The 18,476-nt window shown below is 41.5% G+C and overlaps 1 protein-coding gene across 1 annotated transcript in view; it reads left to right on the forward strand.

The window, feature by feature from the left end:
• The window catches only part of vps45 (vacuolar protein sorting 45 homolog), a 38,934-nt gene extending 22,224 nt beyond the window's left edge, over positions 1–16,710 (forward strand). The window contains 8 exon segments of the mRNA NM_001079036.1: positions 165–299; positions 658–771; positions 2,260–2,427; positions 3,770–3,928; positions 5,309–5,416; positions 6,557–6,678; positions 10,390–10,521; positions 15,816–16,710. Coding sequence (NP_001072504.1) covers positions 165–299; positions 658–771; positions 2,260–2,427; positions 3,770–3,928; positions 5,309–5,416; positions 6,557–6,678; positions 10,390–10,521; positions 15,816–15,903 — 1,026 coding nt within the window. The 3' untranslated portion in view covers positions 15,904–16,710.
• The last annotated feature ends 1,766 nt before the right edge of the window (positions 16,711–18,476 follow it).

The raw sequence follows: 18,476 nt of genomic DNA on the forward strand, positions 1-18,476 counted from the left end.
AGCAGTTACTGCATATAAAGGTAATAAACCCCATAGTAACAAAAGCAAAGAACACAGTTCTGGTAGGGAAAACAGAAGCAGAAGAATATTACATTACAAAGCATACATGCATTATGTTTATATATTTGTGTCTTAGCCATCTTGTTTGCTGTCCTGTTTTACAGTGGACGTACCAAGCCATGGTCCACGAAATGCTGGGCATCAATAATAATCGTATTGACCTGTCTCGCGTGCCAGGGATAAGCAAGGACCTGAAGGAGGTGGTGTTGTCTGCAGAGAATGATGAGTTTTATGCCAATGTAAGATCCACAGCCAGTTACTGGGTTTATGTGGGACATGAAGTATTGGGGAAATTAGCATTTTGTGGGGGAGAAATCTTATGTTATGTTACATTTGTAAGAATCTTGTTTTCTTAAGAGCAAAGCAAATTTTACCAGTTTTAACCAGTGTGGCAACTATACAACATAATTATTGAGCAAAATTAATGTCCTGACATTTTAACTCTATGTACAAGTTTGCTAGGGAGTCTGCAAGATTCAATGGAACATTCAAAATCGTTTAGCAACATGAGTCTTCTCCCTCCTCTGTCGTCCTTAATTTAGACCATGCTCATTAAATCTGAAAAATGCTAGAGTAAGCCCTTTTTCTATCAAACAGAACATGTACCTGAACTTTGGAGAAATCGGAACAAACATCAAGAATCTAATGGAAGATTTTCAGAAGAAGAAACCCAAAGGCCAACAGAAACTGGAGTCTATTTCTGACATGAAGGTAGGAGACTTGATCTGTGTGGAGGCTGTCCAGTTTAGCCTTTGCGGCTAGACCGTAAATTAAAGGGGAACTATTGTGTAATTGTATGTAATAAAAATTAAAAAAAAAAAAATGCATAAACATATAGTTGATTACAAATTTTGCACTTTTTCGGAAATATAATCAAGTTATTTTCATTGTTTCCCTATATTAATTTGACTATCTTCATGCAGCTTTGTGTCATAGTTGGTTATTTTTAAAGGCAGTATACTTAATTATATTGTCTAGGCCAGGGGTGAGCAAACTTTTTGGCTCAGGGGCCACATTGACGGGCCGGGCCAGCGTTACGGCATTTCCGCTCGTCAGTCCCCAGAAGCCAAGTCTCATGTGATGAGACTTGTGGAGTCGGCGGCCGACCAATGGACCGGACGTGGCCCACAGGCCGTAGTTTGCCCGCCCCTGGTCTAGGCAAAGGGAACACACACACACACCAATGTACATGAATACAGTAAATGCCACTGTATTCAAAGAAACGACGGCTCACTATGTTTTATTGTAGTCTAAACAGAGAAATACCCTAAAACTATAGCAGCATAGACATTTCCTTGTTCTATTCAAAATTATGCACGAAAGAGTTAGAATCAATGGTCCCCTTAAAGCAGGCATCCTCAGACTATGGCCCACGGGCCGGATATGGCCCGCAAGGTAATTTATCTGGCTCCACTATGATCTGACACTGGGGGGAGCGGGAGGATGCAAGGGGGGATCAGGGAGCAGGAGGAAGCAGCGGGGAGAGGGCCATAGCATGAGGACTTTAGTCTGGCCCCCAACAGTCTAAGGGACCATGAACTGGCCCCCTGCTTAAAAAGTTTGAGGACCCCTGCCCTAAAGCTTAAAATATAATGTGCTACCCATGCACAACAGAGAACCTGGTTTTTATCTCGATAGCTTGTCTTAATGCATTTTTACCACTAGGTGGAGGTGAAGATCCTGTTTTTATTTTAAAATTATTTTTTTTGTATTTGACTCAAAAAGAGGAAAAAAAATGGTGTAGTATGTACAACTAATAATCACATCATAAAATGGCTATAGACATTACACTATACGTGTAACCTTTCCATAAAAAATACACTCTGTAAAAGAATATTTGAATCCTCCCCCAATCATATGGTAAGAATGGCTACTAACCAGACACACAAAGGTAAATGCCAAATAATGTCCAAAGCAGGAACACAGAGGCTTCACGATGAACACCAAATCCTCATTCAGTATGGTGCATAAGGGCAGTGGCAGACGGGGAGAATAGTCGCCCCACGACAAAATCGCCGGTGGGATGGCATATGCATCGCTACTATTTCCCAAAGTCGCCCGAAGTTGCCTTGAGAGGAAACTTCGGGCGACTTTGGGAAATTGTAGTGACGAAGTGAAGTATTCAAAGCTGAAGATTTGTTCTTAGTGTCAGTATGTTTCTTTTTACTAATATTTATAGAACTTTCCTTGTCTTTCTAGGCTTTTGTAGAAAACTACCCACAGTTCAAGAAAATGTCAGGTACTGTGTCCAAACATGTGACGGTGGTTGGAGAACTGTCCCGCTTGGTCAGCGAAAGGCATCTCATGGAGGTGTCAGAAGTGGAGCAGGAACTGGCCTGCCAGAATGACCACTCCAATGCCCTGCAGGTCAGACAGCATTCTTTCTATTTTTTTTTTTTTTTATATTTAACTTCTGTTCATTACTGATCTGCATGGAGATACGTCAGACTGTGAATAGTCACAAATGTATTTCATATAACAATTAGAGAAAGTTCCCCACCCTTCCTAAAGAAGACGTAGGCAAATTGTATCACCCCAGCCGTTGAGAAGCTACCATTCCCAGAATCCTTGGGAGGTGTGCTTGATGGAAGGAGTGCTGCTGGAAGTTACAGATCAACCACTGGGATGTTGAAGGTTGCCAACACCTTTTACATATCCTGGACTCTGCTGCTGCTCCTAACACTCACATACCTAGATAACACTAATTTAAGAAAATGAAGGTGGTTTGCAAAGTAGCATGCTTTAGGCATACTACAGAAATCACAGAATATATATAAAACATAAAAAAAAACTTTTATTATAGCAACAAGGTGTCAAACAATTGCTGTGTATAGAAGGTCAGAAAAGTGACTGGGTCAACTGACAAACCACAGAGCTCAGCAGTTGCACTCCAACCACAAAGAGAAAAAGGCTACACTCGTAACTAAAGGGTCTTTTATAGTGTGTGACCTATACTTGGAATTTTCTTATAAATTAAGGGCAAAGTATGTTGCACAAGAGTTTTTTTTGTTTAGGCATTAACTCTTTGCTACCAAGGTCACGAAGATCCATAGATGGATTTCTACAGAGGTCCTCCTATCTTCAAAGGCTTTTGCAAAAGGTCATTGGGTATTACTCACAGCTGCTGTACGGACTCATTAGTCTGCTAATTATCTCGGTACAGAGCTAATAAAGATGCATTGTTACTCATGCTGATGGTACCATGCCAAGCTTGACTGTCCCTTCCAAGCGTCTGTGACACAGGCTCACTTTATAGGCCTGGGATTAGGCATGAGATACAGTCATTGTGTCTGAGCAACTTGCCAGTGAATAGAAGGTCTGGAGCAATGGTCAGCTGAGACAGATAATAGCCTGGTTGTGCGGTGTGCCCCCTATCCATTAAATAGGCCTATAATGTAAGCTATAAAGGAATCATAAAATTGTTGGATTTCTAATTTCCCTTTTTAAAACAGGTCTGGACTAGGATTTAAAATAGGCCCTGACATTTCAAGTACATAGAGGCCCAAACAGCCCCCACAGGCCCAATAAATAGTGACTATGGCATCTTACAGCAGCCCCTCTGGTATTTACCAGTCCGAGCTTTGTTAAGGAAGCATATATACCCCATATGAGTTTTTTTCTTTTCTTCCTATTGGCAGGTTAGTACAAGGGAGTGCTAGTAAATGCCCAATTTGTTCAGGGAGGATTTACGTTTGTTGTTCTGTTACAGAATGTGAAACGCCTTCTTCAGAACCAGCGCTTAGCGGAGTTGGATGCTACACGACTGGTCATGCTGTATGCTCTGCACTATGAAAGGCACAGCAGTAACGCTCTGTCAAGCCTTTTAAATGACCTCAGAGTCCGAGGGGTATCTGAAAAGTACCGCAGGGTAAGTATGTGGCCACCAGGCCCCTCCCACAAACAAGAAGGGACGGGCTAAATGATTAGTAAAGATGTAATGTAGCATTACATTCTGGTGTTCCCAAGATTATTCAGTTTACAAGGTTTAACTACAAACAGTTAAACAAATAATAATTACCCATCTTACACACTAAATATCAAATAATTATCTTTCCTTTCTTAAAAGGGAGTTAAACTATTTACATCATGGGCCTTTTCCCCCACTCTCCTTCACAGCTGCAGTTAAATTAGGAAAGATATGGTATATTCGTCAGTCTTAAATACAGTCAGCATTAAGGGGGGAGGCTTTCAAGCCCTGCAGAGAGTTTCATGTAGGCATATAAGCAAGGAACTAATTAAACTTTCAAGTGTTTTGTACAGGAAATATTTTCTGACCTTAGCCCTCTGCAGGGGGGCAGCATCTTACAGAATATTAACCTAATAGGCAGTGAAGCCTATAGCAGTGAGCTGGCCCAGAATGCCATTAGTGACATTATGATACTAGTTTATGAACAGTTTCCTACCTCTGCTTGGCGTTAGTGATTGAATGATACAGACAACTGCAATTAAAAACTCATTCTGTATTTAATTATCCAGATGCAGCCACACTGGGGAAAGTAGGCAACTGCCAGGGCCCTGCCTGATAACTGAGATACCTATAGAAGGCAGATTAGTTAGTTGACTGGGTGGTCAGGGGATTATGCTTAGCTTGGGCCCCTTAAGTCATTGCTGCTGGCTTTTAAAGGACATGTGAACCCTACCTTTTTTTACCATGTATATAAGTTGGGCACATCTCCCCCACCCAAACCATTTGTACTGAATATATCCCCTCCATTTGCCAGAACCATCACATTTTCCTAAAACAAATAACCGCTTTCACGTGGCGGCCATTTTACCTCTGACACATCTTTAGTGACTTTGACATCTGCAAAAAGCACGTGTGCGCAAAGACACAAAATTGTCCACAAGTGCACAAAATTCAGCATTGATTTCATCAAAATGCAGGCTTACACAGGCAGAACTTACTTTGATAAAAATGTCCTCTTTGGATTGAGCACTGTAATGGTTAAGCTAAGCTCAGGAGAGGAGGTTAGAAGAAAAAATAAGACCTAACAGCTAGAGTAGAGTTTCTATGAAAACCAGCAGTGCCATCTCTTCATTATAGGGGGAGAAGGAATCCTAAGTAATTAAGGGATGCTGCAGCCTTACTATTAACCTTTGAACAACCAGAGTGGCAGGTACTGGTACTAAATGATTTTAAAAAGGCTGTTCACTGATTCCATTTTTTTGGGGGTTGGGTTTATATGTCCTTTAATGTCATAAAAATTCACTGCAGATGACAAACTTGATTTTGTTTGTGACCCAACAGCTGGTGTCTGCGGTGGTGGAATATGGTGGAAAGAGAGTAAGAGGGAGCGACCTGTTTAGCCCAAAGGATGCCGTGGCAATCACCAAACAGTTCTTTAAAGGGCTAAAGGTACGTGGCTTCTAGTATATTACTATTATAAGTTCCCATCTTTCATTAAACCTCAGCCATCTTTATCACCCTCTGCTTCCATATACTTAATGGTAGATAATTAGACTGTAAGTTTTTTGGGACAGTAGCTGTATTTTTTTATTTTTGATGTTTAGAACTAGGTGCCTTTCTTTTGTGCCTCTTTCCTGCTTGAAATTTACGATGTTAACTGGTTGCTACAGTCTGCAACTACATTTTTTTGTTTTTTATTAATGCAAGTTCCAGTTTATCTTCCAGTGTGCTCTCTAGTTGCTAGGGTGAGTCGGACCCTAGCTACTAGGCATGCACTGAACCCTAGATTTGGTTTGTGATTCAGTCTTTTTAAGCAGGATTTGGATTCGACTGAATCCAAGTGCCTGGCCAAATTGAATCCAAACCCTCAAATACCTGTGACTTTAGGTCACATGATTGAATGAAAACTATACCCCCAAACCATGTAGGTCTCTATCAAAATATATCACATAAACAAGCTCATATGTAAAACCCTGCTTCATCTAAATAAACCATCATAAAATCTACATTTTTAGCAGTATGTGCTATTGGGTAATTCTAAATAGAAAACTGCCATTTTACGAATTAAGGGCCACCCCCTGGGATCATAGGATTCACAGTGCACACAAACAAGCCAAGGCACACATACATGCTAGGCCCCATCAGTCAATGAATGGGCAGAGTTCTGCCTTTTGCTCCCACACTACTTCCTGTTACAGTTAGAGCTGCATTATTTCCTGTCAGCTGATCTCTGAGGGAGCACACAGCCCATCACTAAATGGCGGCTCAAGGGAAAGGATGTAAAAGGGCAATATTTACTGATATATTCCAGTTTGGCGAGATTATTTAATAGTTCACTTAACATAATATAATCTGTTGGTTATTTATTCTTTCTGGGGGAATAGCTGAATAGCAAACAGTTTTATATCTGAAAAACACAGGACTAAAAAATAAAGATAAAATTGCCTTAGAATACTGTTGTTTATATCATACTAAAAGTACAGTTTAAGTTTACTTTGGAAGTGCTGTAAAGATATAAACACAAGCGTGTCTCACTACCATCCTGCTCATGTGAAAAATCCTACAATCCTAATTGTCGTTGTGCTTTAGGGAGTGGAAAATGTCTACACTCAGCATCAGCCGTTTCTCCTCGACACTTTGGATCAGCTCATCAAGGGAAAGCTGAAGGACAATCTGTATCCATACCTGGGTCCTAACACCCTCCGAGACAGGTACCTTTTATATGGGTGCTGATAAAGTGAGTGGCTGTTTACTGTAAAGGTATGGCCTCTGCTATCTGGATACCATTTATCCAGAAATCTCCACATTACGGGAAGGTTATCTCTCCCATTGACTCAATTTTAATCAAATATTTAATACTTTAAAAAACTATTTCCTTTTTCTCTGTAACAATAATACAGTACCTGTACTTGATCCCAACTAAGATATAATTACCCCTTATTGGGGGCAGAACAGCCCTATTGGGTTTATTTAATGGTTAAATGATTCCCTTTTCTCTGTAATAATAAAACAGTACCTGTACTTGATCCCAACTAAGATATAATTACCCCTTATTGGGGCAGAACAGCCCTATTGGGTTTATTTCATCTTTAAATGATTCCCTTTTCTCTGTAATAATAAAACAGTACCTGTACTTGTATCCCAACTAAAATATAATTACCCCTTATTGGGGGCAGAAGAGTCCTATTGGGTTTATTTCATGTTTAAATGATTCCCTTTTTCTCTGTAATAATAAAACAGTACCTGTACTTGATCCCAACTAAGATATAATTACCCCTTATTGGAGGCAGAACAGCTCTATTGGGTTTATTTAATGGTTAAAGGATTCCCTTTTCTCTGTAATAATAAAACAGTACCTGTACTTGATCCCAACTAAGATATAATTACCCCTTATTGGGGGCAGAAGAGTCCTATTGGGTTTATTTCATGTTTAAATGATTCCCTTTTTCTCTGTAATAATAAAACAGTACCTGTACTTGATCCCAACTAAGATATAATTACCCCTTATTGGGGCAAAACAGTCCTATTGGGTTTATTTCATGTTTAAATGATTTCATTTTCTCTGTAATAATAAAACAGTACCTGTACTTGATCCCAACTAAGATATAATTACCCCTTATTGGGGGCAGAAGAGTCCTATTGGGTTTATTTCATGGTTAAATGATTCCCTTTTCTCTGTAATAATAAAACAGTACCTGTACTTGATCCCAACTAAGATATAATTACCCCTTATTGGGGGTAGAACAGCCCTATTGGGTTTATTTAATGGTTAAATGATTCCCTTTTCTCTGTAATAATAAAACAGTACCTGTACTTGATCCCAGCTAAGATATAATTATTCATTATTGTCGGCCAAACAATCCTGTTGGATTTAATTAAATGACTTTTTAGTAGCCTTAAGGTATGGAAAGACCCCTTATCTAGAAGACTCCAGGTCCCGAACATTCTTGATAACAGGTCCCATACCTGTATATGGAATCATCACCTTAACATAGCTGAGTTGTACCATTCATTCTTTTACCTTTAAAGGAAACATGCTTTAGTAATAAGCATTTACTTCTAATTTAGCATGTCATAGAATAGCCTCTTCTTCTGACTTTCCAGCTTTCATATGGGGGTCACTTACCCCAGCAGCTATTATCTGTGGGGATACAATTTTATTGTTATAGTTACTTTTTATTTCTTATCTTTCTATTTAGGCCCTCCTCTATTCATATTCTTTCAAACCACTACCTGGTTGCTAGGTTAAATTGTACTCTAGCAACCAGATAGCTGCTGAAATTCCAAACTAGAAAGCTGCTGAACAAAAAGCTAAATAATTCAAAAACCACTAGTAATAATAAATAGTCCAACTACAAATTGTCTCAGAATAGGACTTTCTACACCATACTAAAGTTAATTTAAAGGTGAACAACCCCTTTAAATAGACATGTTTAAATGAGATCAGGGTTTTGTCGGTTCACAGAACTTTACTCCTAAATATATTTTCATTTTTGGCTCATCACTCGGCAATTTAGCACACAGTGCACGGAATCTGATGATAAGCCTTCTGCAGCTTCCTCAATAATTGGAATATTGCCAAATTTAGAACTTGGCTTTCAAATCATGACCTAACTAAATACTAGTTTTTGCAAGATTATGTAAGCAGCAAATAAGCATTTATCTCAATTCACTCTTAAAGGAGAACTAAACCCTAAAAATGAATATGGCTGGAAATAGCCACATTTTATATACTAAACTTACTGCACCAATCTACATTTTTAGTATCTCTATAAAAGTAACAGTCCAGACCTTCAAAGTTGTCACATCTTGGATTTTGTTAGAAGTCTTCTTTGCTATACACAGCCTGTCTGGGCTCTGCCAGATATCATTTGAAAGGGTTGGAAAATCCCAATGGGTGAGGATTGCAGCAGGCCATGGATTGGGTCTGCACTGGACAATTTTATGATCCAACCATTGGTCTAACACTTATTAATCTGATTGAGCCTCGGTGTCCAAAGTAGACAAGGATCCCCTTGTTTTGCTACCTCCCATAGTGTGTGTGTGTGTGGCCATCTTAACTGGCCTTCAGTCCCCATCCCCAGTTGCTTTGGTTCCCATAATGGGGCCAACCCCACAGTTTAGGAACCTATGCAGGGCATATCCTGTTGCCTGATCTGCGAAGCTCATTTGTTTGGTCCCATACCCTGGATGAAGATTTGTTCAGTCAAGAATGGTTGAATTAGCAGACATCTGCCCATGTATGGGCACTTTTAAGTCGAAGACACAGGGCGATTAATCGGCGCAACTTTTTGAAAAGTCGGGGTCACTAATCTGCACAGCGAAAATGCTCAAGTGTTTAGTCACAGCGAAGTCCATTATACTCTATGGGCAAAAAGTCGGCACGATTAGTCGCAACGACTGTCTTAATTAAAAGTCGTTGCTGCGACTAATCGCCCTGTGTGTCTTCGCCCTTAGGGTGAAGACACTCTGAGCTACTAGTAGCAGCCACTAAACTCCAGAAAATACCCTGCCATAGACAATACTGAGAATTGCCTCTGCTAAAACACATGTAGAGACAGTTATCAGTAAATGCTCAGCATTGTCTATTTTAGTAGCCATGACAAGTAGCTGCTACTAGTATCTGTGTGTCTTCACCCTTACTGTCAATCCCAGATCTGAATATTATTAGTATCCCCTATTTATTAATTGCACAGCGCTGTACAACTGTCTCTGGAGACAGCCCTGCTTAATTACAGTTTTTCATGATCCATAATTAATTAGGCACACCTTTTGAACTACATGATTAGCAGCATAATTAGCCCTTAGTTATATATTGTTGACACATTTACTCAGTAGTTTACAGATATTGTTTATCATTCAAAGCCAATAAAGCTAAGTCTGGAAGGGAGCTAGAGTTCCTAGAGGAAACATGTGAAGAACATACAAACTTGCAGATAGTGCCACAGGACCCCAGTCCCACCTAGACATCCCAGGGCTAGGGCTTTCCTGACCAATGAAAGTGTGTTGTATGCTGAGCCGATAACATATGCATGAATAATAAAAGCACGTATGAGCCAGTTACATTCTCTAATGCTCGAGAGATCAACACACGGATAAGCAGTATGAAATCAAACAAATCCTCCGCTCTGTTTACGGAGCAATGCATGGCACCGAGCTGGCACACATCAAAGTGAGTAATTCCAGGAAGGAACAGATTTGCATGAAATCCAGTGCTCCCCCCTCCCTGCACGTCCTCTCTATCTCTCTGTCTCCCCTCATCTGGTCCTGAATTTTACACCCACATATAAGCCGCCCACTCTTCAACTATGCTAGTCAGTGATTATTAGGGAGGAGGCAGTGTGACGGGATTGTGCTATGCTACCAACTCACCTTACTGCCCTGCTGAAAAAATAATCTACTATTCCTGTTCTTCCCTGCAGGCCTCAAGACATCATTGTGTTTATGGTTGGAGGAGCAACATATGAGGAAGCCTTTGCCGTTTATAATCTGAACCGCACAACACCAGGGGTCCGTATCGTGCTAGGTGGAACTGCCATTCATAACACTAAGAGGTGAGGAGTCAGAAGGAGTTACTGGTTCTCCATGAGGTCACGTGTTTTTCTAACGTTATGATTAGTTGGTATAGATATAGGAATAATAGGAATGCAGCAGGCTCTCATTCATGACTTCGAAAAAGGGTTGTCTGTCTCCAGGCGCCGTAGACATATTTGTATGTCTGTCTCCGCTGCCCTGGTACTCTCCCATCAGGGTCTCAGGAATGAAGTTGGACTTGAGTGCAGGGCAAAGCCCCAATGGGCTGATGGACAAATGTAAACAGTTCCTTGGCCTGTCAGTCTTTGCCCCCTACCAGCAGCCCCTGTACTGATCTCTGGTTAAAGTCCTAATAGGTTGGAGTGCAAATGTAAACAGTGTCCCCTCCTGCCAAGGGTTTGCCCCATTCCCAAGCCCAATGTCACTCTTAAGATAGCGCTGCTTTAAGCTGTGTCACTGACCAGCTTTAGAAACTGGAAATGGAAAAGCCAAGGAGGGTTTGGACACATTAGATTAGCGCCAGGTTGTTTTGTTTTATTTATTTAATTTCAAATTACAAATGGCTATAAAGTAGAAAAAGGAAAAGAGACACAAAAGAGAAAGGAAAGGAAATGAATGAGGCAAGTGTACTGAGTATACTTCTTCTGAATAGGTTTTAAATATAATCAGTCATTCTGTATATTCAACCAGATGCCAGGTAGGTTTCTAAGGGCATATTGTCCCATTGTTATTAAAAACTGAAATGTGTCACTATCCCTTCATGTACATCCCACTCCCTAAAGTTGTTATGGGCTGCATGAAAGGATAGTGTCAAATCTTACGCTCTATAACAGGGGTGTCAAACTCAATCACTTAAGGGGTAGAAATCTAAAACACAGGCTAAGACGTCAGCCAAATTTTTTATTAAGATACAGTACGGTCAGGCACAGTGCAGCCTGGCGATTGGTGCTGCATGGTCAGGCACAGTCACCAGGGGCCACATAAAACAGCCAGAAGGACCCGTATTCGGCCCGTGGGCCTTGTGTTTGACACAAACTTTGGAGGGACAGTAAAAAGGCTGTATGTGGCCCCTGGGCCATCAGACGGAGAGCACATATGTATTGTAGCTACAGATGCAACTTTAAAGAGTTACCAAACTTTTAGTTTTGGGTTTTTTGCCTGTGGCAGTGCTGCTTATTAACTGCCCGACTGCACCGATACTTTCTTTAGTCACATTTTCTTTTTGCACCACCCTCCCACAATTGTGCATGAGAATATAAGCGGGGGTATACTGCATTCCCTGTTACTAAGGGTGCAGACTCTGCTTTGTGGCACAAGATATTGCGTCCTTGCAGCAGGAATCGCATTTCTTATGTTTTTTTCCCCCCATGCACTGCACTTCACCCCTTTAACACCTCCTCAGCCCCCTCTGTATCTCTGTTCTCACACCGCAATGGAAACCCGGCAGGCTTTTCCGAAGGGCTCTACTATTTGAAGGGACAAACTGTGCTGTGTAACGAACGCCACCTCTCGGGTGACACCGGAGCCCCATTTCATGCTCTAGTTTCCAGGCTTGTCATCACGTGCAAACAGAGAGCCGGGGTCTCACGTTACCTGATCAGTGTAATGGGGTCAAGGCATTCAGCGCCTAGTATTGTGGAATAAAACTGGTAACTGTAGGGGGACTGATGCCTGCCAGGGACATTGCCAGGCTGCTGCAGACAGGATGGTGAGAATGGGGATTATTGTATTGTTTAGACTGTCAGGGAATGCTGGGAGCAGTAGGTAGCTAGACATAACAGCCTTATACAGTATATATCTGTTTGTATTCTGGCATGGCTCTTGTTTATATAGCTTCTCTTCAGTGACGGCCATTTAACCAGTGGATACATATGCTCATTCATTCACAAAAGTGCACCTTTGCAGAAACCTATAGCAACCAATCAGTGTACATTATAAGCAAATATGTAATTGGTCGCTGTGTATTACGCCTGTCAGTCGATGAGCCCTCAAATTTGTAGTGGCAAACGCTGCATTATTTAAGGGGTTAACAAAATCCTTTATATTCTATTACTGAATTTATTATAGACTGCATTTGCAATTTAGATTAGTGCCAATGTTTTTTAAATAAAACCACTACAAAACATTGTCATCCCTACAGTTAGGATAGTTATTTTCATGCTAAATTAGCCATTATAGGACTGGGAGCTGCAGAAAATAAATCATATAAATGCTTTGCTATTAAGGAGAAAGGGGCCACATGTTACAGGTATGGGACCTATTATCCAGAATGCAGGATACAGGATCTTCCCATAATTTGGATCTCCATACCTTAAGTCTGCTAGAAAAATAATTTAAATATTAATAAACCCAATAGGATTGTTTTGCCTCCCCAGTAAGGATTATACCTTAGTTAGGATCAAGTACAGGTAGTTATTATAACAGGGATTAAAATGGAGTCTATGGGAGATGGCCCTCTTGTAATTCTAAACTTTCTAGATAATGTGTTTTTCCAGAAAATGCATTATATATTTATAAATACTAAGCCCCCCCCTTTAGAAGAGAACCTTTCAGTTCACCTTGGCTGCTGTTTCTCCCTATTGGATTACTACAGATCCCTTATGGCACAACAAGGGGATTGCAGCAGGTATTGTCCCAAGCTGCCTTCATAAGAACCTTCTAATCCCCCCGCTCTGATTGTTATTCCTAGTTTAGATTATACCACAGACATACAGCTGTAGGACACACACGTGCGTCTGGGAACATACTCCCTGTACAAATGTCCTCACTAGAATTCAGCATATTAAAGGGGTGGTTCACCTTCGAGTTAACTTTTTAGCCAAAAACCTATTTCTCTGTGAGGCTACAGTTTTATTATTGCTGTTACCTTTTATTCATATCTTTCTATTCAGTCCTTTTCCTATTCATATTCCAATCTCTTATTCAAACCGCCACCTGGTTGCTAAGGTAAACAAGACCCTAGCGACCAGATAGCTGCTAAAATTCCAAACTGGAGAGCTGCTGAACAAAAAGCTAAATAACTGAAAAACCATAAAAAAAACCCCTCCCCGTTGGTACAGATGGAAGTAATATAAACAATTTTCTTATTTTTGCGGGGGGGTTCACATTGTTAACATTTCTACTCTATATAGTACGCCTAGCAACCAAGGGAACACATTCCAATGAAGAAGAAGCTAAATAAAAATGAAAGGCGAATGGCAAATTACATAAAGTACGTAGAATGTCATTTTCTGCATCATGCTGAAGTTATGCAGGGATGTCCCTCCCCTAGGAAGCTTGGACAAGGGGAAGGCAAAGCTCATTATGAGTTTATGGGGATTGAGATTTCCTGATAAAAACAGAATTTGTCTCCTTTCTAAGTATATGTGTGTATGTATATATGTACGTACGTACGTACGTGTATATATATATATATATATATATATATATATAATGTATGTGTATGTGTGTGTGTATATATATATATATATATATATATGTGTGTAGAAATCACCAATACAGGTAGTCACGAGCCGGGTGCACATCAATCCTCATATTCACGCCATAAACGGCACTCACGGCATAAAGTTCATAAGCAAATTCTTTATTGAATTATGGCGTGTATATATATACACTGACCCCCATTTGTAATAAAAGTGGTTGTAAAGGAAAAGTAAAAATCCCACAATGTTCTGCTTCCAATATAAATTATATATGTAATAAAAGGCACTAAGTTTACCCAGGGGTAATTTTTGCTTTTAAACAGGTGACCAGTAAATTCAGGATTCAACAGGGGCAGGCAGTGGGGGGCATGTAGGCATCTTTCTCTCTCCCGCCCCTACCTTCAATGTTATTTTAAGGCTCAAGTTAGCACATTGCGCAGCGTTGCTCTCTACAAGAAGGACTGGATTTGTGAGTCGGCACTCCATTCAGAGAGCTATAACCCCGGGGGGCAGTGCTGGTAAATGAACACTAGGGGGTGTGCTTTTGCACTGTAAATGACCCCTAGTGCCTTTTTTTTTTTTTATTACATTACATTTTTACTTTGCCTTTAAAACCATTCTAGTTATTGTAAGGATGTACCAAATCCAGGATTCTGCCTTTTTCAGCAGGATTCATCGGAATCCGCGCTCCTGGGAGGACTGAATCAGAATCCGTAAAGATTTTTTTGTCACATAGACACAGAAGTTGATCATTTTCTGCCGCACACTACGTGCGCGGTTCTTTATCACCCTTTTTTATCCTTATTTGCGTGTGCAAATTAGAATTTGGTTTTGTATTTGCCCGAATCTTTTACAAAAGATTCTGGGTTTGGCCATATCCGAAAATAGCGGATTTGGTGCATCCCTAAATTATTGGCAATAAGTGTGCTAGGGATTTTTAAGCAGCATCAGCATTTTCTAGTCCAGCTCACTGCTTGAGTCCTTCCCCCCCCTCTTCCTTCTTGGAATGACATCACTATATCCTAATCCAGGTCACTGTGCCTCCTGCTAGATGTTATGGTTATCCTTTTATTTATATAGCACTGACGTTACACAGGGATTATACACCAGTCTGGCCCTGCCCCAGTGGAGTTTATCATCTCTATACCCGTACACAGGACCCCTGCATTGCATGAATTAAAGGGAATATTAGCAGGATCCCCTGAGTGCTCCTAAAAGAAACTTACCTGCAGCGTATCGGGCTAGGGAGATGGCGGATCGCGGGAATGCCCTGGGCGTAATCTGATCTGGGCCGCCAGGGCCCACTGGGATTTTTCCCGGAACCCCGGTGACCCAGTCAGACGCTGAATGTAAGCAGTCGACCACAAGCTTCATTTTGCCTCCGGTCACCAATCTGACATTGGGCCTGTTGTACTCGTTTATGTACTTTTTCCTGAGCCAAGTGATCATATTGGGAGCCGCTGAGCCGACCGCTAGATATCAGCAGTATCAGACTGCTAGTAGTTTTTAACAACTGAAAACTATGAAATTAAAGGGCAAAGGTGCAAGAGCTTTGTGACCAAGCTTGCTTTAGTTTTTACATCACCTTTAACTACTCCATGACTTATCAAATATTACTGTCCTATACTGTTTTTTGATTGGACCTGGGGCAAACGTAATTTTTTTTTTTTTTTACATTATTCCTAAATAGACTCCCTTCCTTTCCAATATAAATAGCCATCACGCTGTTCCTGTCCGCTCTAGTATTGAGTACAGAGATGCCATACTTGTTGCTTGGAATTATTTCTTATTCCAGCTGTGCCAGTAACCCACTATAGGTAACACAATGCAGCCATGAACACTCTGCCGCCTTTCTATTCATCTGTGTAACCATATCCCCCTTCTCCTTTCAGTTTCCTGGAGGAAGTGCAATCGGCCGGGTTCCCGGGTCGGTCTGGGGAAAGCTATCAGCCTGCTTCGAAGTCATCAGTCAGGCGATGAGGACAAAGCCTTTGCCATTCATCTGCGTCATTCACCCCTGAGCCCCCGCAGGAGGTCTGCCCTGTCATGCTGTGTTAATGAGCTATTTCATGCCCTGTGTTATTATGCACACTGCTTTAACACTCCTGTTTGATGATGTCCCAGCCTTTTCCATTGCCTAACCAGGGACAATAGTCTGTTACACACACAAACATCGACCACTCTGGTGCCCTGCGGGTTAACAGGGAAATAAATATTTCATGGGACCAATCTGGTAAGAGGGACAGACAGTCTGCGGTTCTTAATCTGCTCCTGAACTACAACTCTCAGTATCCTTTATAACAGGGGTGGGCAAACTTTTATGCTCAGGGGCCACATTGACTTTTAAAATTTGACAGACGGGCCGGGCCCGGCCAGCAGGGTCACTGCGCTTACATGCAGTCTTGACGCCAAGTCAAAGACAGAAGCGTGAGGTTTGCTATTAACTTTTCTGAAGGCATGAGTAGCAATCTGGGACTGCGGTCTCTGTTAGGAAAAGCCAAACAGGCCGGACGTGGCCCACGGGCCATAGATTGCCCACCCCTGCTTTATAAGAATTCTGGGAGTTGTAGTTCTGGGGCATAGAGAGCAGCACACAAGAGCACTGCATCCCCTCTACCAGCCAATGACACTAAGGTTGAAGCGCGTAGCCCTTAAGCAATGAAATTCAACTGCCCGGCAGGGGTTGCACCGAGGGCTCTCTAGCCGTGGTGCACAATATATGTATATTTATAATTTTCTCTTCTTCCGAGGACATTTGATTAAACTGGTGACATTGTGTATAATTAACTACGAATCAACGGCTGTATTTTATTTTACATTTCCCCCTTGCAGGTGCTTTTGTCAGCGCATAAATATTTGGAGCAAAAGGTGTCTTTTTTTCAGCCTCAGCTACTACCTTTCTAGGCTTGAAGGTAACTCCCTGTGGATTTGCTTTATGCCGACATAACATGTCTGCAAAGTGAATCTTATGTGACGCAAAACGTGCCCTTGTCTCTGTAGCTTGTCTCGTTGGAGACATTTTCGGGATGGCAGATTACACCTACGTTTATTACACGGTTAGCAACATGGTAGAACCCGCTTGTATATTTACATACGCAAATATTGTCTGCATGGAAAAATACACACATTAACCTCTAGGGCTGTAGGGTGTAGTAAACATTACTTATGTTGTATACTTGCATTTAAAGGGGTAGCTCACCCCAAAGTGCCATGTTCCACTAGGATCACTATGCCTGATATAAACACTGCCATCCTTAACCTTTACCTCTATAGTTGCCCCCCCCCTGTTACCAACCAGTACTGGGCCCAGCCAAGTGTTCTGATAGACTGGGCCACTTCCTATATTTGTCCTCCAACAATTCATAACCTTGTACTTCCCCCACCAAACTTTACTCATGAAGCTGATTTAGTTGTGTGTCGGGGATCTACAGGGGATCCAGTAACTAGGGTGAGGCACCCATAGAAGATACATTCCTTTAAAAACCTGGAATGTGTTACTGACCCTTTGAAATAAGCCTTTATAGGACAATTTGCAGCTGGTTTTTGTTTTGGAATTTTAAGTTGTATCTGGTCACTAAGGCTGAAATATCCTAGCAACCTAACGGCTACTTAGAAAACCAGAACGGAATTTGAATGCTTGAAACCCTGGACATATTTATAAGCAACAAAATTAAAAATAAGTGCTAAAACTGAAGTCTCATGGTTGGTGTCACCATACTGGAATCTGTTGGAAGTGTCAGCGACACTGTACATGCTCAGTGCTCTCTGGGCAGCTGTCGAGAAGCTGATCTTAGGGATTGTTGCAAATGATCATGCAGAGAATGGGGTTGACCTGTCTTATAAACTGATGCTACAGGGCTGGTTATTACATTTTGATGCAAATTGCACTTGTTTCAAAGCTGCCATTTACAAATTATCTGTATTATTTACTAATGAGCCTTGTATTGTAGCTTTTATATTGTGTATATATACAGGATATAGTGAGTGGGCCCCTAAGCCCTGAGTATGGGCAGGGAATCAGCAGAAAAGGAGATGGGGGGGGGGGGGACCTTCCCTGCTAAAGGGCTGTGAGTGCTGGAACAGAACCCCAAAACATAAGGTACAGCATTTCTGACCTATTTGTTTAGTCCATGTTTATTTATTCTTTAACCTTTTTAGTGCCATAGGACGTAGATTCTACGTCCTAGGCACTAAAGGACCAAAGTGCCATAGAACGTAGAATCTACGTCCTATGGCACTTTCGGGTTTACAAGCGCTGCGCTCGCTTTTAAAGCAGCGCAGCGCTTGTAAAGCCTGCACAACCCCCTAGGCAACGAGCAAGTAAGGTCATACTCACGGATCCGGTCGCCCAGCCGCACCGATCCGGTCCCTTAGCCAATGACAGCAGTGGACACGCATTGATGACGTGTCCACTGCTGTCCCTTTAAATGTCGCCGCCCCCGCGTCGCCTCTTCACTCCTGCTGTGCACGTGTGACTGCTGGAGCCCCCCTGCTGCCTTCCTGCTGCCTTCCTGCTGGATTGGTCGCCCTGATTGCCTGCCTGCATTGTGTGA

Source organism: Xenopus tropicalis, chromosome 8 (genome assembly GCF_000004195.4).
Source record: "Xenopus tropicalis strain Nigerian chromosome 8, UCB_Xtro_10.0, whole genome shotgun sequence".
In the NCBI taxonomy this organism is placed as follows: domain Eukaryota; kingdom Metazoa; phylum Chordata; class Amphibia; order Anura; family Pipidae; genus Xenopus; species Xenopus tropicalis.